At 40.5% G+C, this 26,764-nt stretch overlaps 1 protein-coding gene across 5 annotated transcripts in view; it reads left to right on the forward strand.

The window, feature by feature from the left end:
* The window catches only part of SORCS1 (sortilin related VPS10 domain containing receptor 1), a 256,566-nt gene that overhangs the window by 222,806 nt on the left and 6,996 nt on the right, over positions 1-26,764 (forward strand). For all 5 annotated transcript variants that reach the window (XM_064717506.1, XM_064717509.1, XM_064717507.1 and 2 more), the window contains 5 exons: positions 8,037-8,223; positions 12,109-12,242; positions 14,077-14,200; positions 15,180-15,292; positions 17,646-17,777. In XM_064717506.1, coding sequence (XP_064573576.1) covers positions 8,037-8,223; positions 12,109-12,242; positions 14,077-14,200; positions 15,180-15,292; positions 17,646-17,777 — 690 coding nt within the window. The remainder of the gene's footprint in view (positions 1-8,036; positions 8,224-12,108; positions 12,243-14,076; positions 14,201-15,179; positions 15,293-17,645; positions 17,778-26,764) is intronic.

Below are 26,764 nucleotides of genomic sequence, written 5' to 3' on the forward strand. Positions count from 1 at the left end.
TCTCTATCTGTGTTTAATTGCAGGTGCACAAGCAGGAACATTCACAAAGAAGTTTTTTCTTTTTCTCTAATCTAATTTGATTTCTTTAAACTTCTATCCATTTTCCTCTCTTACTGGCCAATAAATCCTAAAACAAGTATGCTTTAACACCAAGGGACAATGTACATCCCTTTATAGTTTAGAGTATTCAAGGGACGATGTACATCCCTTTTTAGTTTAGAGTATAATTTTGAGTATTCAAGGAAATTACTTCTCACCCTCTCCCTAGTAAATGTCATCTCTGAGGAAAGAATTTTTTTACATCTCTTATTGATGCTTTCCCCAGCAAACTGGTGTCCTGATTTGTAAGAGCAATACCATATGATACATCGTATCTAACCCAAAGCAGTTTTTGACCTGAATGTTTGTTTTCTCCAAAATATGGTCACTTTTTTTCAGTACTGACAGTCATACAGCATTGCTACTATGGTGCTGTAATAGCAGTGTGAACATATAATTTCATCTGGTTAAGTTATTGATTTCTGTGTTGAAAGATGAAAAGGTCCAAAACAAGAGTCAGTCTCCAGGCTTTAAAAAAAGAAGGGTAAAAAAAGTGCACTTTCCATCACCCTTCTCTTCTGAGCAAAGTTTTAAAACAGACTGGGAGAAGGAGATGAATAATCTGTATAGCCTGTCACAAAACTATCAAAGAATTATGCCAATAGTCAGAGGGAGAGACAATCACCCACAGTGTGGGAGACTCAGGACAAATGTCCTGCTCTTCCTTCTGTGAGTGCTTCAGCTCTCATACCATGTGAGAGAGCCCTGACCACTCTCTCATACAGGGAGCTGCTGTGCATTGTTCTCTCTCTTTTGTTCATTCTGATCTTTTCTGGCAGCTCTGCTTCAGTGTGCACCAGAGTCTGGAAGGAACACCTTCTCCAGTATGAGATGGTGCCTCTCTCATGCTGGGTGTCAAGGAGTACAGAACAGATGTTTTGATGAGTGGGTGAGTCAGTTCTGAGGAGATCTAAAGGGAGCTCTTCTTCCAGTGTATCTGATAAGGAATAGGTTAGGAATTGCTCTGAGGGCTGAAGCAGTATTGATCAGCCTCCAGCCCTTCCAATTACTCTCCCTGTTAGATGAATCTTGACCTCCTGCTCCAAGATTTTTCAACTTAAAGAGCAACCAACAAAACCTTTGGGCAAATTTTCCCCAGTCTGGCAATGACTATTGTGTGGGTGTTGCAATGAAAGAAATATTCAACAAACAGGAACATTTTCCCAGTTATATGCAAGCTATAGGGGAATAAAATGTAGTTGAAGCAGCAGAGCTGTGTGTAGACTAAACCATTTACCAATTTAACTGTTTCAGTGACAAAAAATCCACCACTTACTAGGAAAGTTAAACAACCCATCAAAAGAACAAGTATCCTTTTATAAAATGGATATTGATTTCACAGAATAATTGAGGTTGAAAGGGATTCTCTGGAGATTGTTTAATCCAACCCTGCTTCTCAAAGGGAAGTTCCTTTCCCTTGCATACAAGGCAGAAGTATCACAAGACAAGATTTGGCCAATTTCTATTCAGTTCTGCCCTGCACAGGTGTATAACACAGTACAATCCAGGATGATCAGTATCCAAAGAATCTGTGCCACTCCATTTTTACTGAGGGGAAGAGATCAGGAAAGTTAAAAAGGGCTGGGTATGTCACCCTGCACATCTTTTTCTGCAACAGCATTTGAAAAAAGTGTGTCCTATTCAATCCTTGCCCCCTGGAATGGTGGACAGTATTTTAGAGTGCTACACCCTGGTGAGGACTCCTCCTTCAGTGTGAGTGACAGCTGATATCTTTCAGGGTGTGAAAAAGCAATGGCCTTTCCTTTTGCATCTTAACATCTCTTGTATCCCTCTGAGACAGTTTGTTTGAAGCCTTCAAATCTGCAGAGCTGTTTCATACACTGCAGCCTCCTGGCTCTCTCTTTTCATGCCCATGTTCCACTTGATCTGCAGGAAAAGGGGAAAAAAAAGAGAGAAGCTGGTGAGCCAAGGTACAAGAGTCTGTTTGAGATTTGTACTCCTGTTATCTTTCTAGGGCTTTCTGCTCCATCTAGGAATCCACCTGGGTTTGAAAAGAGGAACAAACTACAGAAGCAGGTTCACTGGAGGCCCTGAAAATTCACTGTGTCTCTGTGGTGGAGCAGATTGCTAAGAGGGCAGGGAGAGACAAATGGCAGCAGTAAAAATCTGATGTTTTCACTCTGGTGTGGGATTCAGGGACAGGAACCACAGCACAGTGGTTCCTTGTAGAGCATGGTTGTGCCTGTAGTGATGCTGAGAGCCACGACTGTGCATTCTGACAAAAACACAATGTGAGCAAAGATGCCTCAAGAGAAGCAAGGACAAGGCGTTCAGAAGTGTTCTGCTATTGAAGAAGACACAAAAGAAAATCATCACTGAAGTCTGTGCAAGTGAAGGGAGGGCAGGAACCAAACCCAGGAGCACAGTGAGCATTGCTGATTTCTGAGAGCTGGGATTCTGGCCCAGTTTCTCTAATTCTGACTCACATGACATTTTCCTGTGAAGCATTTATATCTGGCAGCATATAAATAACATTAAAAGCAAACCCAACCAACAGGTCATATTTAAATCATCTAAAGATGATTTAAAGAATTCTTTCAAAAGTGATCTAAGTCACCTGTCACCTTTTAGAATGACTAAATTGCTTGCAAGGTCACCTTGCCCCTAATATTTATGGCCCAATTTTGGAAAGGTTTGGCCAAGTTATTTGTCCAATTAATCTGGGTACAATTATCATGGTTTTTTTATTGGTTGACAATAGAGAGGAATCATCAATATTGCCTTTATGAACTATCATGTGTTGCATTTTATGAAGCATTTTGGAAGTGTTTAATCAGCAAGGCATCATTCTTAAGCTGGGAATTTTGCTCTTAAATTTCCATGAGATAAGCAGAATACCAGCAGCATTTTTGTCATTGCGTGACAGCACATGAGACAATTAGCAGTGCTTAAATGCAAATTTTTCATTGCCTAAACAAGCTGCCAGTTTAAAGGTAAATCCTTTTCCCTGGCCTGGGCTACATGCAGAGGCTCAGGGCTGGTACCTCTCAGGCTGCAGCATTCAACAAGAGTTGTTTATCAGCCTAAAAACCTGAATCCTTGCTTTGTTTTTGGACAGCAACAAAAGAAATCTAAAATGCAAAGTTACAAAGGCACTTTTCCTACTTAAGTTGTTCAACCCAACGTCCTTGACATGTTCTGCTTCTCTGTTGTGGAAAACGGAGGGATTTTATTAAGTGTGTGTTGTTTCTGTGTGCCTTCCTGATCACATGGTGACGTAGGTCTCTTGCCTGTCACAACCGCAGTTGTTATTTGTGTGTTGGAGTTATTTGTATGAACATCAGACACTTGTGCTGCTGTACTGCTTCAGCAGAGACCCTGAAAGCAATGCTGCTCAGCACAATGCCTTTCAAACTTGTTTCATCCCATTGCTCACACATCTTTGCTGAGGAAATGGATGGTAAAGGCATTCAGGGCAGGAAGGTTCAGGGCTTTGACTGTTTCATTACAGATAATGCACAGAGAAACTGCCTCCTCTAATTTATTTTTTATCTTGATAAAATGACAGCCAAAAATCTTTGACATTCCAGGTCTGCCTCAGTTCTCACTTTGCAAAGTCACTCCACTGGGAGTAGATTTTGGCTTGCTTTTAACTGCTTGCTGCTGCTGTGTGATGTTTGGATTAGACTAATGTGTGGGGAAAGCTAATTTGTTCCTACACATCAGGCCACAGGCTACAATTCAGGCAATCTGAACTCATTCCTGAACCACACTCTGAGCTCCTTCTGCATGACCTTGAGCAAGAAACTTAAACTTTCTGATGTTTTATTCCCTTCTGCCTCATACCCCCCATGCCTTGCATTTGTATAGTGATTGCTCATGAATCCAGAGGACTCTCTCTTACCATGTGAACATACAAATGAAGTTTTGAATTTCCTAAAGGCTGCCATGGCTCTCTGTAATGACAATGTTGATACATGGCTGTACAAGGCACACTGTGTCTTGGGTACATTTAATGAGCTTGGGGACCCTGCTGGGGCCACAGTGCCATTAACATTTCCCACCTCAGCACTATTGTTAGGTGCAATTCAGTATTCAGCTCAGCTGAAGTTCCTGGAGATGAGCTTAGCATTAGGATTGTTTTGATTGTTGATGTACTGAAATTAAAGATGCAAAGCTAGTAGTAATTAAAAGCACAGTCTGTATTTTTTTTTATGATATCCCACTGTGTTCCCTCTTTTGATATCACAAGTTTGTTAGCAATGATTACAGAAATATGAAACTTTCATCCTAACTTTCCATGCACATGCTGAATCACGGCTGTTTATCTTACTAGCAGCACTACACTCCTGTAATAAAACACAAATAACACAGAATGTACCCTCCCCTGTACCACTGTCACCTGAATTATAATTGCATTTTCTGATGAGGACAGGCTGGTTGGGAGAAATCAGAGCCTTTCATGCATTTTTAAATTCATTGTTGAAATTCCATGAAAATGTATGAAAGTGGACCTTGCCTTCCGAATGACACACAGCATTACAGTCTTGTAATGCACTTCCAGTCACACAAGTTGAATTATTCTGCATAATCCTGAGAGGCTGTTATTGATTCCTGTGGGGCACAGAAGATCTAGTACTGTAAAAAGAGCTCATAGCTGAGTTGAGCTGCCACAACTGGCAGTCAGGATGAATGATGTGATCAGTACAATTCACTATTTGGTATTGAAAAAGTACATGTGAAAAGTATCAAGCTATTTGCCCTTCTAAAAGGCACCTTTCTATTCAGTTTCTGATTAAAAAAATTAAAGCCATCTCTCTGAAAGCAGGGATTTGCACAGGAAAGCATGTTTTTAAGTTCTTGATCAAATTGGTAAAAATTAGGAATATACTTTAAACAGATCTAGATTAAATGTATGCCATGTGTAGATATTCAGTTCCAGTAAAAATATCTTTGATGAATTATTTCTTTTGGTGACAGGAAAATGCCAAAGAGGGAAAGGGGTTAATCTAAAAAAAGCACAATGAATTAATCCATGAAACCCCTCCAACAGCAGCTGTATCTGTTTCTTGCAAAGGATAATTAAATTTGTCAACATCTCCAAGGAAGACACAGAAGTCAGTGCATAATTAAAGACTTAAAAATTAAATCTGAAACATGGGAACCAAAATTATAAATATTGAGCTGTGTTTATTCCATTTTTAAATATTTAGATACAAATACTCAAAGTCAATAAGGAAAATGCATTATTACAACTTTCAGGGCAAGATTACAGGGGTGTGTTTGAGAGAATCCTGCTAGGTGGGTCTCACATTTCACATCCACCAAAATATTGAGAGATGCATAAAAGTTATTAAAATATAAAAATATTACTGCAAACTTTATGGGATGTTTCTTGATATACCCTGAGGCAGGAAGCTTCCCAAAGCTTTTTGGTAATGTCCAGGTCTTGTGTGCACTCAAAATGCAGGAAGAAGGTGCACTTGGCTTAGGAGGCAGGACCTGGAAGGAGGGAGAGAGGAATATTTTGTATATGCTTGAAAAAAACCTGGACATTTAATGAGAAAATACCTTAGAAAGTAGTAAATTTCTGATTTACATTTTAGTAACTAATGTTGTCTAGGTAGGTAAAGGGTTTAATATGGGGCCTTGGCAAACTTGGTTTTAGTTTTGAGGGCTTCTTTTCAGGCTAAAAGTTCTTAAGGCTCAGCATATGTTCAAGCCTTTAGCTGCACAAAAGCCTTTATCAAGATTGCAGAGAAAGGGGTTAATCTAAAGAAGACACAATTAATTAATCCATGAAAACACTCCAGCAGCAGCAGTGTCTGGCTCCTGCAAGTAATGCAGGGAATTCTGCATCTGCCTAATTTGGGCTAAAAGCTTCAGAAAAATTCTGTTGTGGAGTATTGAACTTGACAAAATAAAAAGGAGAAGCTGGGAAAAGCAACAGGAGGGGGGTTTGCAAGATGTATGGATTGACATCAAATTGTTGCAGAACAAAACTTCTCTTGGTAAAATAACCTCTTGCCAATGGCTGTGGAGAGATGCTGGAGACAAGAGATAGTGACAGCTGTGTTGGTTTAAATCAGGTGTGGGCTGTGTGGGAAATGTTTGGATTTAGGCTCATCTGCTTTCTCTTCCTGTCTTACTCTGCCCATGTTCTTACCTGGCACAGATAAAATATTAGAGCAAGTCAAAACACAGTCTCTTTGTTTTCCTGACTTTACTCTCCCACTTCCTAAGCTAGAATTTTTAATGTCAGATTTCCAAAATGTTCCATTTTCAGGGGAATGTTGCAGCCTGGATCTTACTGAGTGGAAAATGTGTTTCCAGTTCAAAGGGTTTTAAAACAGTAAAGGCCAAAACAAATTAAAAAAGACTGGGGAAACAGCAGCTGAACCTCTTCTCTAATTAGATTTTCAGTTGTTTCTGTCAGCATCTTCTCTACCTAGGAATTGAAATCTAAATCTTGCATGCCTTAGAAATGGCTCCTTTCCCTGGCTACACCTGTAGACAGCATGAGTTTCATGGCTATGGACAAAATGAAAACAAGAGGAGAAAAAGGTTCATTAGAACACAAATTTTGACAGTTGCAGAAATGAGGTTTTCTGTCACTCTTCATCTTCTGCTGCTACCTCAGATATGTGGAGGAATATTCCCTGACCTGAACCAAACTTCAGCTGCATGGCCTTGAATGTCCTCAGAGCTGGTAAATCCAGCAGGGTCGCTATGGTGGCGCAGTTTTAACCATGTGAAAAGCTCTTCAAAGACTTGTTCAAAGACATCATCTCCTTTTGAGTAAGAAAAGACAACTAAAACCCTAATAATGAGGACCTGGAGGAACTGGGAGATCATCAAAGGGCACTTTAGAGACCTCTTTATTTGGTCTGAGTCGTGCACTGGACTTGAGATAAGAATAGTCTTCCTCTGAAAGATGTTCAGAGGTCATGTGTGTTCACTTCTGGCTGTGGAAGCAAATCCCATTTGGTGGCTTCTGTTGGCTCAGTCAAACAGACACGAGTGCCCAAAGCACTGCATCATGTTTGAATCTGCACATCTTTCTAATAACTGAGCTCAACAAAGGACAGAACTCTGTTCTTCAGACCATTTCCCCTGCCACAGCTTCAGTTTGGATTCTCCACAACAGAGCAACACAGTTATTTTTGTCTCATCTATTTGGAAGCAACAGAGCTTCCAGCAGGGTGCTATGGCAGTGTAAAAACAATTTTAGTCTATTAAAAGAAAGCATCTGGGAAAATTTGTTGCTGTTGCCACCATCAGGTATAGCTCTGCTCTTTTTGCTTTCCATTCAGGCAAGCCTCCACTATTTCTGCCTTCACAACAAGTTATAAAAAGACTGAGGGAACATGAGGAATATAAAAGTTCTGTTACAATTTCCTCTTATAGTCACATACATTCACATCTCTTTCTGGTGTGGATACCTGCCTGATGCCATCCATTCAGTCAGGTACCTTTCATCCCAGAATGGAAACTGGGCATCCAGAGGACTGTCTCTCTGTCAAAGGAAAAAAGGGAGAAAAAAGGGAGAAAGAAAAGGAAGAGGAAACAAACCCAAAGTAAATGAAATGTCCTTTCAGCCAATTTTTGAAAGGTTATTAATGATCAGCTATTAATTTTCCATCATTCCAGGTAGTCCCCATTGCTTCAAGTGCACCAGGCTGGGGAGTGCTCCACAGCAGTAGCCAGCAAATGTGAGCACAGGCAGCATGAGCACCATGCAGAGCCAGAGGGGGATTTCCTGGGGGGTGAGGATGTTCAAAGGTAAGGCAAGACGCTGCATCTCACATGAAAGGGAGGGATCTTCAGCAGCCATGGCTGTTTGACAGGTCAGTGCAGGCTGTTCCTCTGGGACATCAGACCTCGTTACTCTTTTCTGGTTGGTCTCGCTTACCCCACTGACCCCATCTGTCAAAAGCAACACAGAGTCTGTTTTGATCCTTTCTCTTCCACCACAGGGAGACCTCCAGAGATCCCTCATCCAGGTGGATTTTGGAGATGGCATCGCTGTGTCATATGCCAACCTCAGCTCTACAGAGGATGGGATCAAGCACATCTACCAGAACGTGGGCATATTCCGGGTGACGGTGCTGGTGGAAAACAGCCTGGGCTCTGACAGCGCTGTTCTCTACCTGCATGTAACATGTATGTATCTTCATACCCCCTGTTAGCTGCTGGTTTTCTTATAGAATTGTTACTTGGAGCTAGAGATGATGTTTGGAAATTGGCAGCTGGGTCCAGAGTGGTGGGAAATGATGAGTGCTCACCTGTCCTCCAGACAGACTGCTGATTCCAGACTGAGAGGAAACATTGATTCATTAAGGTTGGAAAAGACCTCTAAGATTATTGAGTCTAATCAATAACTTTTGCTTTTTTAATCATGTTTTACCTCTAGTTTTGGATAGTCTAATTTGGGACACCTCAAAGGACTGTCCAGCCCTTTCTGAAATGCACTTTCATTATCAAGCTTACACTTCCAAAACAACAAAGACACCCAGGGATCTTTAATGACTTTTAAAAGCTTTGAATTTTACCTTGTGCATGTTTTGTTCTCTAATGAAACACACCCACCTCTGGGATGGAAACCAGTGCTTTTCAGTGTTTCTGTTGTCATAGGAACCAAAATCTTTGTATTAAATAGTACTGCCAAAAAAAAAATTATCCTCATGTTGCTTTTCTGCTATTCTTTTTAACCTTTTCATACTTCATATGTGTCTGATTTACAACTGAAATGTATCCCAAGTTCTTGGATAAAAGGAACATTGTATCCTTTCGTATTTATTCCTGCACATGGTAATGAACTCAAAGGGTCAATCTATTTATCAAAATTTTGTAACATTCCTAACAGATTTTATTTGGGGCCATAATTTTCTTTATATAGTGGGGTTTTTTGTTTGTTATTTATGTTTTCACTGTGTGCGTCTGTGCCAGATTAACTGAGAAAAAAGGAAATTCCAAAACCTGAAGTTATGTTTACAGAAATATTATTTACCGTCTACCAAACTTACTCCACGTATTGTGTAGATGATTTGGCACATTCCCTACACCTCACCTCTAGTGTTGGGGTTAGTTCATGCAGCATGAAAGCAGCTACCTTTTCACAATAGGAGAGCAGCTCTTTAATGGAGAACCATTGTGTCAACAGATGGGGACAGTGGGAGGCAGGAGAGTGGGAGATGGGATTTTTATGAAGGAGGACTAGAGCAGGAGCAAATATCCACCTGAAGGTCCCCCTTCAAAAACACCTTTGGTTGGCAGGGTTGCCACCCTTCACTCACTCATAGTGTCTTTATGGTCTGCAGCTGCTCTAAATCATTCTCTTGAGATACTGAAGGCATAGGAACCATTTTGATTGTTTAAGCTGTACAAGAAATAAACAATATTTATATTTGTTTGTGTAACTTAGCAGCTGATAGTGTACATTTCTGTATTTTACATAGATAATGTCAGCGCAGGATTTAAACACTGAGTGATCATGCAGCCAGGCCCAGATTATGTGTGCCAGACTCCCTGGAGAAGTGGCAGCTTTAAGGGATATGTCTCACCTTTCTCTACATGACAGGAATTAGGGACTGAAAAACAGGTTACAAATGAGCATGGTGCCATTCAGACTAGCAAGAGACTTGCTGAGGACAGGGATGTACAGTAGATCCAGCCCCTCCAGAGTCTAACAGCCTGATCCACAAAAGCTTCTAAATCCTATTTGAAAGCTTGCATTGTCACTCAGCCCTCTGCTGAATATTCTTCTTGGGTGTTTGAACTTGGTCTTTGGGGAGTTTTGAAAAAATACCTGTCCTTAAAATAGACATACATGCTGTATTGTAAGATCCACGAACAAGCAATGTGCAGCCTGAACATCCAGAGTTTTAGGAAGGGCTACAAACTGGCTGATCCCTGGGTACAGGGTTAATACATGAGTGTCTGCAGCCAGGTCTGGGCCTTCCAGCACCTTCCCTACCTGTGGCCAGCACTCTTCCTGCTGGAAAAACCAGAAGGCACTGAACCTTGGTGCTTGTGGTCTCAAAGATAAAAGTAAAGCCTTCGTCCCATGCTCTCCTCATCCTGGTGCAGCCAGTGCACAGGAGCAGTGCCTTTCCTGCTTGCTCCAGGGATCCAGAAATGCAGGTTACTGTGAGGCAGGAGCATTTTGAGTTGGATGGACAGTAGAAACTGTTGTACTGTTGTAAACTGCTCAAGCCAACAGCCTGTCTCTTAGCTGTCATGTCAAAATTTTCTCTTGGAAAGTTAGTTATGGATTTGCCTTGATGCTTCAGAACAACATCACCTGTGCAAGTGAGCCTTTTGAGAAGTTTCTGTCTTTCAGTTTTCTGGAGCTTGTACAGTACTTTTTCCCTAGAACAGATGAAGGCCAATGCCTCCATAGCCCTGCATGAAGCTCAGAAATTGATGTTCTTGAATCCTCTTCAAGCTTACCTGGGAGAAAGAGTCTCCTACCAGGAGGGCCTATCCAGAGTGAGCTATCCCCACCTGCTGGCCAGATACTAGCTCAGCTTTTCAGCCTCCTTGCCCCAGCTGTGCTGGAAAATGCTCAGGCAGAATTGGGTTGCTTGAGCCATTCTTTCATATCCCTTCCTAGCCATTGTGTAGGGAAGGTCCAAGGAGGTGCTGGGCACTCTCTGCCATGCAGGATCATCTGAGATCTGTTCAGAGCAGTGATGCAGTAATGTTGGAGAGGATCAGACTCTTCATGGCTCCATCATTACAGTTGTCACTGCATTTAGCTGGGGAAATTGCTGTTTTTCAGGTCTTAGGGTCTTGCTGAAAACAGGAACAGCATGGTGATGGAAATGGATCTGAGAAGGAGGATGCCATTAAAATCACAAGGGTGAAATTGTGGCATCTCATGAATTTCCAAGAGTATTGACTTTTGCTTATAAAAGGCAAAACAAGCCATGGTCTCATGTATAGCAGCCTTTAGTTAATCTGATCATGGATAACTCTTAATTGGGCTGCTTCAGCTTAAGCAGTGTCTGTGTCTACAACCCAGGGAAAGATGCATTTCAGTCATAAATCAGGAACACTGGTCCTTATTCTGGCATTGTTTATTCAGTCTGACTTGGGAGATTTTTTTCCCTCACTCTGCCTATTGTGTTATACAGGATGCTTTCTTCAGAGTATGGTGTTCATTTAGGCTGAAAAGCAAGGTTTAAGTGGTGATTCATGCATGGGGTATATCCTGAAAGATCCTCCCTGGAAATACATCTAGCAATGCATCTCATCTCCATATGAACAATGCAAGGCTGTGCTTCTTATCACTGGGAGCTCACAGACAGAGAATGTGTAGATGTGGCCTTAATTTTTTTAAGGAACCCATGTCCTCATGTGACCTGAGGTGTCTTTATTTTTCCTTCCCTGTCACTCAGGACAATGGCTTTGTTCTCTTAGTGAACAGTCAGAACACATTTTAAAAATAATCTATAGAACAAGATGTAACAACAAAGGCCCATCTGTTTCCAGAAGATGGGAAATGTGTAACCCTGGGCATAATGTCACTTGTCGAATGAATTATGTTCTGTTTATACTGAAGAAAGAAAAGAGTTTATTGATGAAAAGGAGGGAGTATAAGGTAACAATAAAATGCAGGCACTCAGTGAATAGCTGCCTTCAGAAAGAGTTTCTGCTGAAGTTCACCAAATCATAGCAGCTTTCCAGCAAAGATGCTTCACATCTGCTGAAGCCCTTTGTCCTGCACCTTCTTATGTCTACCCAGTGAAGGCCACACTAACACAACAGGGCTCTGTCCCTAATGTAAAAGTCATATAAGCTCCCAGTTTTATGACATTCATGCTGTAGAGAGTACCAGGTTTTTCAGCTCCAGGTACAGGGGTGGATCCTGTTCTCTGAGGAACAGATTTAAGCCTTCCTCTCTAGAGGAAAACAAAGCCAAAACATTCTGCCATGTCCATTAGTGATTTGGGGACGACTTTTCTTCCCTAAACCAATGGATATCCCACCTAGGTTGACTTTTCAAATGGAGAGAGGACTCACCTGTTGATTCTGTTTCTGCAGGCCCCTTGGAACATGTTCACTTATCTCTGCCCTTTGTCACCACGAAGAACAAGGAGATCAATGCCACAGCAGTGCTGTGGCCAAGCCAAGTGGGAACACTCACTTATGTCTGGTGGTTTGGGAACAACACAGAGGTTTGTATTCCTGATGGACTGAGGCCAAAATAACCCTGGAGGAGCTCTCTGACAGCAGGGGGAGAGAGAGAGGGATCTAGCAATGCTTCTATGTAGTCACATATGCAAGAAAATTATAAATCAAATACCAAGATATTAATGGGCCTTGGAGGTAACGACATGGAAATGTAAGTAGTGCTTTGTGTTTGTGGCTGTGACTTAGCTGCAGGCTTAATTGCTGTTTCATGCAAGCTGTCAGTAGCTTTCTTCCTTAATTCCATCCAAGGTGAACATAGTTAACCAAAATCTGGAAGAGTTTCCACTGTTTCTCTTCACCCTCCTTTCTTCAGTAACAAGAAGAAAAAAGAAAGTAGGGCTTTGGAAGTTTTTTTTAAGGAAACAACCTTTCAAGCTGAAGCTGTTTTTATATCTGCAACTGACCTATGCTGAGCCCAAGCACCCTATGCTAAACCACATGTGCAAAAGGACCTTATTATCATGTGCTACAGGTGGATGAAATTGTTCCCAACACACCTCCCTGCCCCAGGGCTCTGCTCAGATATGAGAGTATCATCATCGCGTTCTGCTGCCTGTGTGCTTGCAGTCTTGGTAAATCTGCACAGACATTTGAACTGTTACTTCACATATAATTGTGGCTAAAGTATCCAGAAACCCTAATTAGTTTCTGAGGGGAGAGGTGGTAATGGATTTTGTAGAGCCAAGAGGGACCTTCATAATCACACATTGTTCTCTTCTGTGTAATGCAGATTGTAGAGTTTGATCAGTACCTTCTGCTTTATTTAACTTTGTGTGACCAGGGCAGGACCTGACTTGTTGTTGTTGTTGTTGTTGTTGTTTTGCATTAATAATTCTCCTCAGATGATGGAAGATGCACTGCTTGTCCTTCTGACCATCTCCTTCAACTATTTCCCCACAGCTAATTATTCTGAGCTTTGAATTCATGCACCGTGTTTGTAGTCTGAATTTATCTAGTCTGGGATTCAAGCTGTTGGATCTTGTTATGCCTTTTTGTGTAGATTAAAGAACTCTCTGTTCTATCAGCAATCATCTCCCCTTAGAGGTACTTGCAGGCTGTGATTGTCACCTTTTAACCTTCTCTCTGATCTCCTAAGCTCCTAAGTGATCAGGGTTGGTCTAATTCTGTTCTCATTGAAGTGTGAGTTTTACTATAGACTACAATGGCAACAGTTTGACTTAATACTGGGTGCTTTGAAGATCTCATCCAGAGTTCATTAACAAGTGCAAAGAGAAGTTAAGGCAGATCTGCTGGAGGACACAACTCATTGATGAACTTGTTCACAGCTGAAGGGATCTCTGTCCTCTCAAGCATCAGCAATTAACAAAAACAATGTGTCTCTATCTAAGAATAACATGGAACAGCAAATGTGAAATCTTAATTTGGCTGGTTTTGTGACAATCCCCTTGAGGCACCTTACATAAAGCACTTAGAGTAGATTTAGGAAAGGAGGGTGCTACCTGAGCAGTGAGTGTTGCAGGATCTGGGCCCCTCTGGGGAGTGAGCGAAGGTGGGCATTTTAACACAGGATCCAGAAAAACCAACATGCCAAGTGGAAAGGAAGCACTGGAATCTTATGTAGCTCCTGTGGAAATTATAGGTATCTAACTCTGAGCTTCATGAGGGCATCCCTGTCTGGGATTTGTGTGCCCTCTCTAGGAAATTAGCTGCCATGTCACAGGGCCCCTCCTGAGTCTGAAATTTCCAGTCTGGTACTAACTCCTCAAACCATTCCAATAGGCTAGTGAGCCAAACTCATTTTTGCTTTTCCTTTCCAGCCAAATTAACTGATTTTTTCCTTTTATGATGTATTTGCAGCCACTGATCACATTGGAAGGGAGCATCACATTCACATTTTCTGTGGAAGGGATGAATACCATCACTGTTCAGGTCTCAGCAGGAAACACCATTCTTCAGGACACAAAGACTATTGCAGTGTATGGTGAGTTCTTCCCCTTTTATTTCACACGGGATTCTCCATAGTCAACATTTAGAGAGCCAGGATAGCTGGCAGCAACAAGAGGTCTTTATTCCAGAATGCTTTGAGTGAGATTGTAAATTGAATTCCAGTGTTACCAGTCCAGTGTAGTATCTCTAAGGGCCACTGACTGACGTTAGTGCAGACTGACATGATTGCAGAACATTGATCTCCTTCCCAGAGCCCTCTGCATGTGCTCCATCACTCTTTGATCATCCTACATGATTGTCAAAATGTTAGTTTATTTTGTAAGCTGTTTTTCCCCCTTTTTGGCCAGCAGAGGCCTCTTAACTCACACAAAAGCTGCTCAGCTTGAAAGATAAATCAATGCTGTGTGCTGCAGTTCTGCACAGAAATCTGCACTGATTTGACATTGTTCTCATGTGTCAGAAGCACTTAGGGCACACAAATACCATAGAGTGTAGATGGAGCCTAAAACCCACTGGGAATCCCAGTTTTAGCTGATAGTGATTAATGTGAGCAGCTCTGTTAACAGCAACAGAGATAAGGTACATTTTCCAAGGCTTGTCCTCTCCCCATATTTATCCCTCTTCCCTTCCAATTGGGATCTCTAAGGTTTGGGCACATTTGTGAGAGTCCAGTCACAGCTTCCTGCACAGGGTGTGCCTGCTCCAGAAGTCAAATTGAAGGTAACATTTAATTTACATTCCCATCACAGCTCCCTTTGCAGTGCTATTCATCCACTCAGGTGAGGAATGATCACTTTTCCCCTTCCAAGGCACTCAAGTGATGAATCTCCCAGATTCTCCACATCTCTCACTGAGTCTCTCAGGTGAACTGCTGGATTTCCTCACAGTCTGTGCACCATCTGCAAATTGATTAAGCAAAACATGAGTTGCACCAGGTTTTACAAGGTTCTGCTCCTTCATTTGGCACTAAGGCATTTCAGACTGTACTCACCACTCTGCCATTGTATCTGCAGAGAAATTTCAGTCCCTGAGGTTATCATTCTCTCCAAACCTTGATGACTACAACCCAGATATCCCAGAGTGGAGAAGGGACATCAGCAGAGTAGTCAAGAGAGCTCTGGTGGAGGTAAGCTCTGTGCATAGCCTGTTTTACAAGGGTAAAACAGGCTATGGTTCCTGATTTGTCCCTTCATTAGGTCTGGATTAACTGTTATCTTAAGATGTCTCTTTGTTTCCATCACCCAGAAATGGAGAATTGATAGTGTTTGAGGCCAACATCCTAAATTCTAGACAGATGAAATAATTCCATCCTGTGACAATCTGGTGCCCGGAGTCAGCTTTCAGTGTAAAGCAACACTGTTCTAATGGAATTGCAAATATTCTGTAGAAAACTTGTGAAACCAAGAATTAAACAATTTTTGCTACACAGAAGAGCACCACAGCAAGTACTTTAAGTCCTTCATAAAGCATGAGTCTCACAGGGCAGGATTGGATGCTGGTTTTCTCTGAAGTTCCTTCTTTAACCATGGAACACAATGTCACAAAAATATTCCGGTCTAGCTGAAGATTTGCATTTGAAATTGGGGATGTAAGAAGAGTTAGAAGAGATAGCTGGGGTTTCTCAGCTCAGTAGAAAAATAGTGCAAGGAATTGTTTGAAATAGTGTTTCTGGTTTTTTTTTTTTTTAATAAAAATTCTCAGATTTTGAAAGGACAAAAGGCTTGTTGATGTTAGTAGCAAGCTTAAGTGTTATTTGTGGCATCATCTGTGCAAAAACTCTACAAAAACTGTACTAATCAGGTGCACAAAACTGTCTGGATTGTTTCTGAGATTTTTTTCTGAAATTTTGTTAAAAGACATGAGGAAAGGGAAAAAAAGAGCATTTTTCTGGAGCTTTATCTTCTGACGTATTTATGTCTATCAAGTATTCAAGGATTCATTTGTCTTCAGGATGAATTTTCAGAATATAAAACATCTCAATAAAGCAAAACCAAACCATAAAAAAAGAAGAATTGTAAAACCACAGTACCAAGGCTGCATTCCAAAAGCAGAGCAGTGAAAACACAGAGTCTTTTTGTTATTTGATTGAAAAAATAAAAATTGATAGCTAATTATCCATCTTTATATAGCTAAATGATTCATCTTAAACCAGCCTTTGTGAGAAGTTCCTGTAAAAATTAAAGATAAACCCAGTAGATTTCTACAGCAATTAAGTAAAAGGTATAAAAATGAGTCAAATAACTAAATAATTCAATAGGAAATTATTGCTGTGCTATAGATTTTTTATGAACTTTTATTAAAGTATTTTATTCTTATTACAGAATTCTATCCGACCAGGATAAAATTCTGCCTACAAAATTATAGTTCTGTACTAAAATCTGATCTTCACTCTGAGTAGGGATAATTTCATATTATCATAAAATATCCTATTTCTTGTTTTGATCGTAATTATTTGCTTGCGTCATTGATTTTCTGATTACTGTCTCCCACTTCTGAAAAAAAAAAAAATTGTTCCCAGCCTCTGAAAATAAAGGCAATACTATGTCTTTCTTGACACCTTAAAGCAACCTGTTAGGCAAGCACAAATAATGTAAGCCCTGGCTTCACAGAATACTTGTAAAGAACGTAAGAAACCTTTCTATATTTATAAGGGTTTTTCCTAAATCCACTTTACAAAACAAAGCAAAATAAAAAAAAGGGAGCAAAGACAGATGCTTTTCCTTGCTGTGTGGTGGAGGGGACTCCACAGGGTTTTCCCCACATTGTCAGCAGTCACACTCGGGTTATCCACAGGACACGCTCAGAAAATGGTGATTTATGATCAGTTTTGCTGATCCTTTGTCCTGCATCCACCATTTCCACCAATGAGCAACTCCTCCATGTCTCTGCTCCTGGAGTACCATGGAGAAGAATTCCTGAGATTTAGGTCCAGTTAATGTCTGAGAGGCTTCCAAGTCCTTACTGCAAGGGAATCTCTGTGGTGCCTCTGTGATCTGTCCTTGTATCTGAAGGCACCTTTTTTCCACCACTTTAAAAGTGACTGACTAAATTCAGCACTTGAAAACTTCAGGTTAAATCAAAACCTTGAGATTTAAGTGCCTTTGGTGGATAATTCACAACAGAAGGGCAATGGAGGAAGATTCACCAAATTATGTTTCTCCTTTCTTTGGCTAACAAAACTTCCCAAGGGCCAAAGTAGATCCTTTTCTGGATAATAACTCAGCAATCTGATTGTGTAGCATCAGCTGAAACATGAGATTGGAGATGACCCTGGTAGTAGTACCTTTAGGGTACTTTTTTCTGAATTTTGTCTAATGTGTCAAAATTAGGGATATTAAAGTCCTAACTTAAAAATTTCAGCCAACAAGATGTACAAGATACACCATACATGGTGAAAGTACTGTGATGCTTTAATGAAGAGGCTCTCAGCATTCAGTGCCATCCACACTGCTGCTGTCTCCATTATTTCTCTGTATCAGGCTACAGGTATTTCCAGCAAGCACGTTCTGGTTGCAGTGCTCCCTGGCCTGCCCACGTCTGCTGAACTCTTCATTTTACCATATCAGGATGCCACAGGAGAAAAAAAAAGAACAGCAGCAAACCTAGAGCAGGTATTGTGTCCATTACTTGGAAAAGTGTGTGTTTATGCACTTCTGTGTTTGTGTATGTATATGAGACATATATCTCTGTATCAATATGGGATTTGTGTATGGTCAAAACTGACAATTACAGTAGGAATGCAGCTGATTCATTGGGGTGCATGTTACATCCTCTTTAGGGGTTTTTTTATGTTTCTGTTTTTTGTGGGGGGTTGGTTGGTTGTTTTGGATGGGTTTTTTGTTTGGTTGTTTTTTTTTTTTCCTCCAGCATTGGAAACAGGCTTTGGAGCTGTCTTTAGGAGTTTAGATTCCCATTTATGCTCCCTTAGAAGTCCTGTTTGCTACATGGAAGCAGGAAGAAAGAAGGAAGGATTTAGGGGATGACTTCTGCCAGCAGGAACTGTGGAGCAAAGTTTATGACACTGTCAAGAGTTCAGAAAGCACTGGAGGACAGAGCTGGGTGGTAAACCTGGGCAGTTCATTAGTTTAGGGACTGGGATGGGATTGGACAATCTGCCTGCCTTCTTCATGGTGCTGGAAGTGTGGCTGAGCCACTGTGGATTGTTTTCTCTGTGAACAGCTGAAATAGGTTATGATGACTGAAGGACTCTGTCTCTCTGCAGACCCAAAAGGTCCTGCCAACCAGATGGGCCTAGCAGGATTGTAATTAAAAGATAAAACACACTACTGGGCAAAAATCCTGAAATGACACAGAATTGTAGAGTTGTTAAGGTTGGAAAACATCTCTAATGCCATCGAGTTCAATTGATAACCTAACACTGCCATGTGCACCACTGAACTGTGTTCTCTTGTTCCATAGCTCCTTTGCTGTCTCTCAGCTTATTAGTTCAGATTCCAGGGGCAAAGATAACTTTGGCCCTGAGAGAAGCTCCACTGTAGCTCTGCCTTCCATACTCCATGTCCATGGCTCAAGCCATGTTAACTTAGCTGTGAGCCTCACACCTCCAGGTCCCTCCTATTCTGAAGCTTTCCCTCGCTCAGCATTTATAGCTGTCATCCCTTCTTTTGACAAATGACATTCTTAAATTTTCACCACCCATGTAATAAACAAAAAATAATGGAGATTTACTGCTCTGCAAAATCTTTCCTTCCTTTCTCCTTCATTTCCCCTTCTCCTCACTTCCTTCATAACTTGGCAAGGAGGCCAGTCCATAAACTTTCAAATTTACATCTGACCCAGCTCCCTTCGGGCATTCAGCAGCTTCTCTTTCTCCCTCTTTTTATGCCTCTCTTCTTCTCTCTTGTAAAAACAGAGTCTTTGTGACTGTGGAGAAAGGAAGCCCTGGCAGTGCTCTCATGGCCCTTTTTATGGACAGGAAGAAATGTCATTTTCAGTGTAACTCCATCAAGATCTCTGGCATCCTGCAGGGTCCAAATGGTAATCTTTGGGGAAGAGAGAAGCTGTTTGCCATTTGCAGCCAGCTCTTTTCTTTGAAAAAACCCAGGATGGTCAGAATGTTTTTCTTTCTGGACTGTGGGTGCTGCATTCCTCTCCCTAGTAACTCTAGTAGAAAAAGGTGGGGTTTTCTGTGAGAAATGCCCAAGGGCCACAAAGGGAGTCTCTGCCCTCTGCTCTGAAGCATATTCTGATACTGCTCCTGTTTTGTTATCTGTTTTGCCTGTGATCCTTCTCTATGTCCTGCCCAAAGTGTCTCAGAGCTCATTCCACAGCCTCTCCCTGTGCTTGAAGTTGCTGGGATGAGTATTGGGAGCAGATGTTTTTGATGGCTACAGCTTAAGAAGCCTAAGTTGCTTCTGAGGTACTTCTAATGCATTTGCTCTTTTCTGATAGGAACAGAAGTCTGTTTTGTAGTCATGGGCAAGGAATAAGCTATTCAAAGGCACGTATGTGAGCTTGCCAGTTTGCAGGTGCAGACCCAAAGGAGTCACAGTTCTGAATTATGTTTTCTAATTTAGAAGAGAAACTTCCAAGTGTGCAGGGAATAAAATGGGAATAGTTTACACAAGTACTGCAATGGAAAAAGGTTCCTTAAATAAGCACTTCATTACAGAGGTTCCTTTCTTCATCACCTGAGCTAGACGACTGCTCTGCCATGGGTAACCATGAGGGGTGTATGTGGTTTCATGGACTTTGACATTTACCAGTAATTCTCATTCATATTTAATAACCATGGGAGGCTTACATTTTGCTGTTTCCCCTTGAGGTGGATTAAGCTGTTCTGTTTTTATCTAATACATACTTATTTGGCTTTGTAAACATACTTTTAGGTCCCTCTGTCCAGCCACTCATCTCTAGGTACATAATTCCCATTGATTTCAGAGGCACTTAGATGTCCACTATGCCATAACAGTCTAGGTCTTGGTTTCCCATTTATCAAAGTCAATAACACTCCTTTGTGCCACTCACGTTTTATGAGTCTGAACACAGTAGGCCAGTAGTAGTGGGACTGCAGTAGTGTCTCACTTGACAAATGTGCATTTCCATGCAGTTTTCCATGAGGGCAGTGCATTTATGTCTCATCTGTCTTTGAGACTGTGGTTAGATGGTAAATATAATTTTCTTCCTCACTTGATGCACCACTTTCATACAATTGTCCCGTATTATTTTTTTATGTATCCACAATTATTGTCATATCTGTTTGCTTTTAGAAATGTGAACTCTGCATTCCTAATATTTTCCATTGGAGACTAAAGTACCTTTAAAAAGTTTGACTGCTGTTGACAGCCAAAAAATTCTGCTGCATGTGAGTCTGGGGAAGTTTCTCTATGTGCACCATAGGACAATTCCACCTAATACATAAATACAAAAAAAGTGCTTGATCCACTCCGCTTTCTGTGCAAAGTCATTCTTCACAGTTTCCTAAAAATCAAAAAGCCTTTTCATCCTGCAGAATCCCAAAATACATTTGCAAAATCTTGTATTTATGACAGGAATGTTGTGTCCTTTTTTTTCCCCCTTCTTTTTCTTTTTTAATTGAGTAATTTGATTGCTCTGCTTCACTTAACAGTAGATGAAGGCAGACTACCACCCTGCTTAAAAATGTAGAAATAATTGGCAGTTGTCAAACACTGTTCTTTGATTTGCATGCTATGACTGCAACAACACTGAAATATCCCAAATCTTGCAAAAACAGCCACCCAGAATTGCCACTTGGGCTGGAATGCAGGTGTCACACCATCGTCATGGATGGGCTTGGTGAATTTGATGATTACAAAATTCAGATCTGCTAAATCTGAAATAAACACAAATTTCTTCAGTGAAGGGCAAATCTCTAATAGTAACATTTCAATGAATTATTTTTAGCACAAATACAGTTCAAAATGAATTTTCAGTAGGAAAATATTGTAATCAACTTCAGTGGAGGGCAGTTGTGATTACTCTTTATTTCAGTGTATGATTTTACTCACTAGAAGGATTCTGAGGAGTTACCTTTTATTTATGCATTTCACAAATTATCTTCTTTCCATGTTGTTTCCTAGTGGGGGCTTTTTCTCAAACATAAAAACTGCATTTTATTTTAGTAAAATGAAATGTAAGCAGAAGGTACATGATAATTCTGAAGTGATGTTTTCATATCAAGAAAAAGTTTCAGTGTTATCCTGAATTTCTCTTTACTTCTCCATTTGGATGCTTTTCACTGACCTATTCAAAATTACTGTAAAAGGATGCAAAACAGGGCTAGGAGCAAATAGTTAATGACATTTGAAACCATTAATCTTTTCTCTGAGAAGAGCTCTCAGCAATATAGCACGATGGAGACTTTGGCAAATGGTAACATCAGCTGGTTGGTAGCCAACTGTACTCAATATGTTGCAGCTGTGGCCAGTATCTGTAGCCAGCCAAAGAGATGGGAAGTGACATGGATGACTGATTATCAAATGGACAGTGATGAACTGCAGAGATTAAATACCTCTTGTGAATTTTAAACATTGAGAGTGGCATTCAGGAAGGCTGTAAGGATATACCTCTTGGGATTCTTTCCTTAAAGCAGATTTAGTTTTGCATCTGCTTCTTTGCAGATGATGGAGCTTCTATCTTATTTTAGAGTTTGGGGTTTTCTTTTCCCACCCTCCTAAGCTTTAGTGTTTCAGTGTACTTGCTTTCAGTGCTTTTCTTTCCTCTAATGTATTTCAGGTGTGCCAATCACCAAAATACTTTTAGCAACAAGATCATGACAGTGAGCACCTTCAAATCTTACAGAAAATTGTGCCAATCAGTCCTGAAAATTAAATTCCAGGTAGATATTGATATGTGTGGTAAATCATCTAATAGAAGAGATTTTTTTCAACATCTGTGCCTTTAATTGAAGATCAAGTCTTCCACTGGTACTTAGGGGAGATTGGACCAGTATTAAGAACTAAAGGCAGATGAGGAGAGGATGGAATAATGTGAACCAAAAGACCTTGTACCAGGGGCTTTTTTTCTTCAGCCAGCTTTTTTGTGTGCTGTAGGAGAGGCTGTGTAAATCTCTTGTCTTAATACCTTTGAGTTAACTCCTGCCACGTGACTACCAGCCCTCTCTCCCTCATCTTTTGCTCAGTGTACAGAGCAGCCCTTGATTTTCAAGGCTGTTTCTGGTTGCCTTTGTTCATCAAAAGTGGATCCTGGCTTTTATGTCCAGGTCTCTGGGTTCATATCTGCTGTTCCGTTCTTGTCCCAGAGTAACCACAGGAATATCCTCTGCCTCATGCTCTCACAGTGTCCCTGGATACTCCCAGCAGCTTGAATTTAGCATCTTCCATTAAAGATCTGCAGAAATTCCTGCTGGAGCCAGGAAGTCAGTGCCTGTGCTCTTTTCAGTGCTAAGGCAAACAAGCTTTAGAGGCCCCATGTGAAGTGTCCAAGGTTATCCAGGGCAAGTGGCACAGTTTAAAGTAATCCACATTGGCCCTGACTCCCACTTCACTTTCCCAATGTTGGTTCAAGTTTCTTCCTACTAAATCAATGTGCCTAATTCTTTCCTTAGTTGTTTATTGATTTGCTCAATGAATTGAATAGAAGTGTAACACTCATTAGTTGAGATCTTTACACAGTATCTATAAAATTATCAAGATTCTTAGCCAGTGCATACTGGCACAGTTGAATCACATTCAATTAGTCTAAAATAATTTACACCAGGGGTTTCAAAAGTCAATAAAGGTATGGGAAAATGCCCTTCTCAGTGATAATTCTGCTTCTTGGTTCACATAGTTCTTTTAGAGTCCTAAATCTGACAAAATGCTAAGAACAGCCAAATTAATTTTTGTTTTGTTCCATTTTTAAATTGGAATCTCTTTTTTTTTTTTTCATTCACAAATTGTCTGTTATTATTCATTATGTGTCCTTTGATGAAAAATGATACATGAAGAATAGTTCCTATTACTGAATTATTTTTGCACATCATGCTTAATTCTGCAAATGAAGCAGATAAAGTCAATGAGGCTCAGTTAAGGACCAAAACTAATTTTGAAAGCTAATTATTTTCACAAGAGAGACTCTTGAAGACTATAAATTAAGTGGTTGCTATTCTAAGAAGTTTTGTCTTCAGCTAAGTTAGTTGCATCTCCGGGAGGGAGAGATGAAGAGGGGGAGGCCTGAGGCCAACCTGTCCCCCTGATGAAGGTCTGGCTGTTCAACTGGAGTTGCATTGCTATTTTTGAAACAGGTCAAAGTACTTTGATCTTTCCTTTTCTGCTTTTTAAACCAAAACGCATCCATGGTATCTCTTTGAGTGCAGAAATAAAGGGAAGCACAAACCCCAAAATGTTCACCATTGAAACCTTTTTATTACCTCAACAACTGAGATCAGTCTTTGTGTGGAAATTTAATTCAGAGACACTGTATTAATACTGCAAACAAGTCAGAACCATTCCTAGATTAAAGTCTGATAACTGAGCTAGAAATAGGCTTGAAGGCAGAGTCTGTTCTGGAATCTCAAAGCAAATGTCCTGACTGACCTCTCAGTGCACCCTTGGGACCATATGAGGACCACAAACATTGCCAGGTCCAGCTTTGAAGGGCAGTGTCCAATTCCAGTGTAAACTTTGGCCCTTGAGGTTTATGCAAGCTGCTCACTGACCTCAAATACTGCCTTTTTTTTAGGCCATTATGTATGGTTTCTATTTCACATCATTTTTAGGAGTACAGAAATGCATTTTCACTCTGTATGTCTGTTTTGAAGAGAATCTTGTTTTCTACATAAAGAAAAATGAAAATATTGTACCAAACAAGCAAACATTTTAAAAACACATCTGAAAGCATCTGTTCTTCCCTCAGATGTGTGTGTCAGGAATCTCCAGAGCTGCCTGAGGAAGCTGATGTCTGATTCTCACTAGAATTCCTGGAACTTTTGAAGATCTTAGGCTGCTACTCACTTTTTTCACTTGTTCAGATTCCATAAAGACCAAGGCAAAAAAAAAAAAAAAAAGCTGTACACAAAAAGCCACTGGGAGAACATGTAATTAATCGTGCCGAGGAAATATGCTTTATACTCTGCACAGAATGAACAGTGTTGCTGCCAGTTTTGACACTTTGTGTGTAGTCCTGGAACAGTTACTGCTGTTTCAAGTCTCTGCTGAGACACTGATGGTCTCAGGCAAAAATTATTTTAGTCTGAGATGAATTTGTACAGGATGTTACACAATGAAGTCCTCATTCATAATCAAGTAAGAAAGCAATACAGTAATAATAAATTTCAGCTGTGACTCTTTCTTTCTGTCTTTCTTCCTTTTCCTTGCTGCTTTACCCTTCCTGTTTTTCCTTTCCCTTGGCCCTCCACAGAGGAATACCTGTTGAGTTTTCTCTCACATATCAGCCACAGCACCTCTCAGCTGCAGTTTTGCCTCTTCACTCAGTGCCCCGGAGCCCGCCGGGAGGCCAGGGGAGATCTCACAGTCCCTACAGTCACCAGTGCCCAACCAAATCTCTTGTACTTTCTCATGCTGACTATCTCCAGATTCTCTCATTCTTCCATTTTTTGCACAGATCCTTGAGGAAGCCATTCTCCAGTGCCACACACATTTGCTAGCTGTAGACTCAGTTACATTTCACAGTAAGCCTCTGCTGTATATAAGGCATCATGTATGGTTTTTACCTCTGCTCTTTCCCTGTCATTTTGTGCAGGTATCACAATGTGTTGAAGAGGAATGACACACAATGTGGTTGTCTCCTTTCTTTAGTTTACTGACTTGTATTTGCCTTTTTTTTTTCCTCCCAGAGGCTCAGCTGCCCCGGCAGCATCAGGATCTCAGAGCAGAAAGGAAAATTCCTGTTAGGTTTTATGTAGAACTGGATACAGCCAGGATGATACTTTCCCCATTAGTTCCATGAGCCATTAAGGTACCTGGCTTACACCATATCAATCTGCATCTGTTGCTCTAGTTTTAGAGATGAAAAACTTTCTATAGTTGCCAATCTTGGTTATTAATATGCTCAAATCCTTAAAGAGGGCTATAATTTGCTTCCCAGGCATTCTTCATGTACTGCACATCTTTGTGTCACCATCCCTGCTGCTCTGAGCTCAACAGATGGCTCTTTGAATGCAGGTGGTATTTTTTTCTTGCTATTGGAAGAAATATATTTATTGCTCATTCTGGCACCCATGAAATAAATTGTAACTTTAAAGAGATATATTTAAAAATATAAATAAATGCCTGTAAGAGTTATTGCCAAATTGATATTGGACCAAAGGCACATATTCAAGTGATCAGCAGCCAGAAATGAAGTGTATGAGCCAAGAGTATTGAAAGAACCATTAAGAATGTTAAAAAAATAAAAGAAGCATATAAATCTCATACTGTGATGAATGATAGCCAAGGAACATCTAATCATATCTGGGTAGAATTTACTGAAATAGCTCAACCAGGCAAAAATGAAGAACATGAAAAAGATGGTGTAAAAATTATTGGAATGTTCTTTTTTCTGACAATTTTTCATTAATCTTCAAGAAGGAATAAGGATTTATTTAAAACAAATTGAATTAAGTGGTGAGCACTAGAATATGATTCCACTTGATCCTGGTATGGTTATAAAAACACATTCTCATCAACTGCTTATTATGGGTTATGGGGGATGTTGTGTTTCCAGTTTTCCAACCACCTCTCCCTCAATAAGCCAACCTGGAGAACTGTAACTGTTCAATTGGAAAATTGATCTCTGCTGTAAGAAAATGTGAAATACATGAAATGTCAGACAAATGAACATACAAAAGACGCACAACAAACTGTCAACACCATGTCTGTAAGCTTCCATTCCTTGATTAATCTATCTGGATTTTATGTTTTTAATGGCAACATGCCTGAGACTTCTTGATGTAATGAAGCGTGGTGTGGAAAAAGTGGATCTGTGCATATTGGGACAAACTGATTTAAAAAAAGGCATGTTTGCCTACAGATTGGACCACAGTTTGGCTCCTTTACTGTACAAATACAGATTTCATGGGGTCTTATTTCAGCAAATGCTCATCTTTTCTGTTGTGTCCTTAAAGGAGGAATAATCTGCTTCATTTCTGCTAGGGCTCTGTTGATGTCACCAGTTATGGAAAGATAATCTGGTGATCTGAAAGCTCTGTGGAATATCTCCCCTGTGAAAGAGAGTGGGTTATGAATGCAACCCAGAAGAAGAGATGGAACATGCATTTTGTTTAAGCCACATTCTGTAGTCAGTAAACACTTGCAGATTCAAGCTGGTTCTGGTACATATTTTAGGATTAGGGAGCAGCTGTCTTAAATCTCAGAGCTGAATGAAATGAAATTTGCTTTTAGAACTTGAAAATTAACTGCCAGCTGTGGCAAGGATCTAAACCATTCATTTTTATTCAGGTATATCACATGTTATGAACATCCTCTAAGAGCATGGAACTGGCCACTCAACAAGCAAGCAGTTATTTATTAGGAGCAATAGTTCATTAACAACTGAAAAGTTCCTTTTCCCTTGAAACAGTGAATGAGTTCACTGATGTGATGCTGGTCCTGTGGCCACTTTCACATGAGGGTAGAATGTTCCTTTGGGGCCCAATTCCCTTTTGCTGCTGGGCTGC

This window comes from Zonotrichia leucophrys, chromosome 6 (genome assembly GCF_028769735.1).
Source record: "Zonotrichia leucophrys gambelii isolate GWCS_2022_RI chromosome 6, RI_Zleu_2.0, whole genome shotgun sequence".
Taxonomy (NCBI): domain Eukaryota; kingdom Metazoa; phylum Chordata; class Aves; order Passeriformes; family Passerellidae; genus Zonotrichia; species Zonotrichia leucophrys.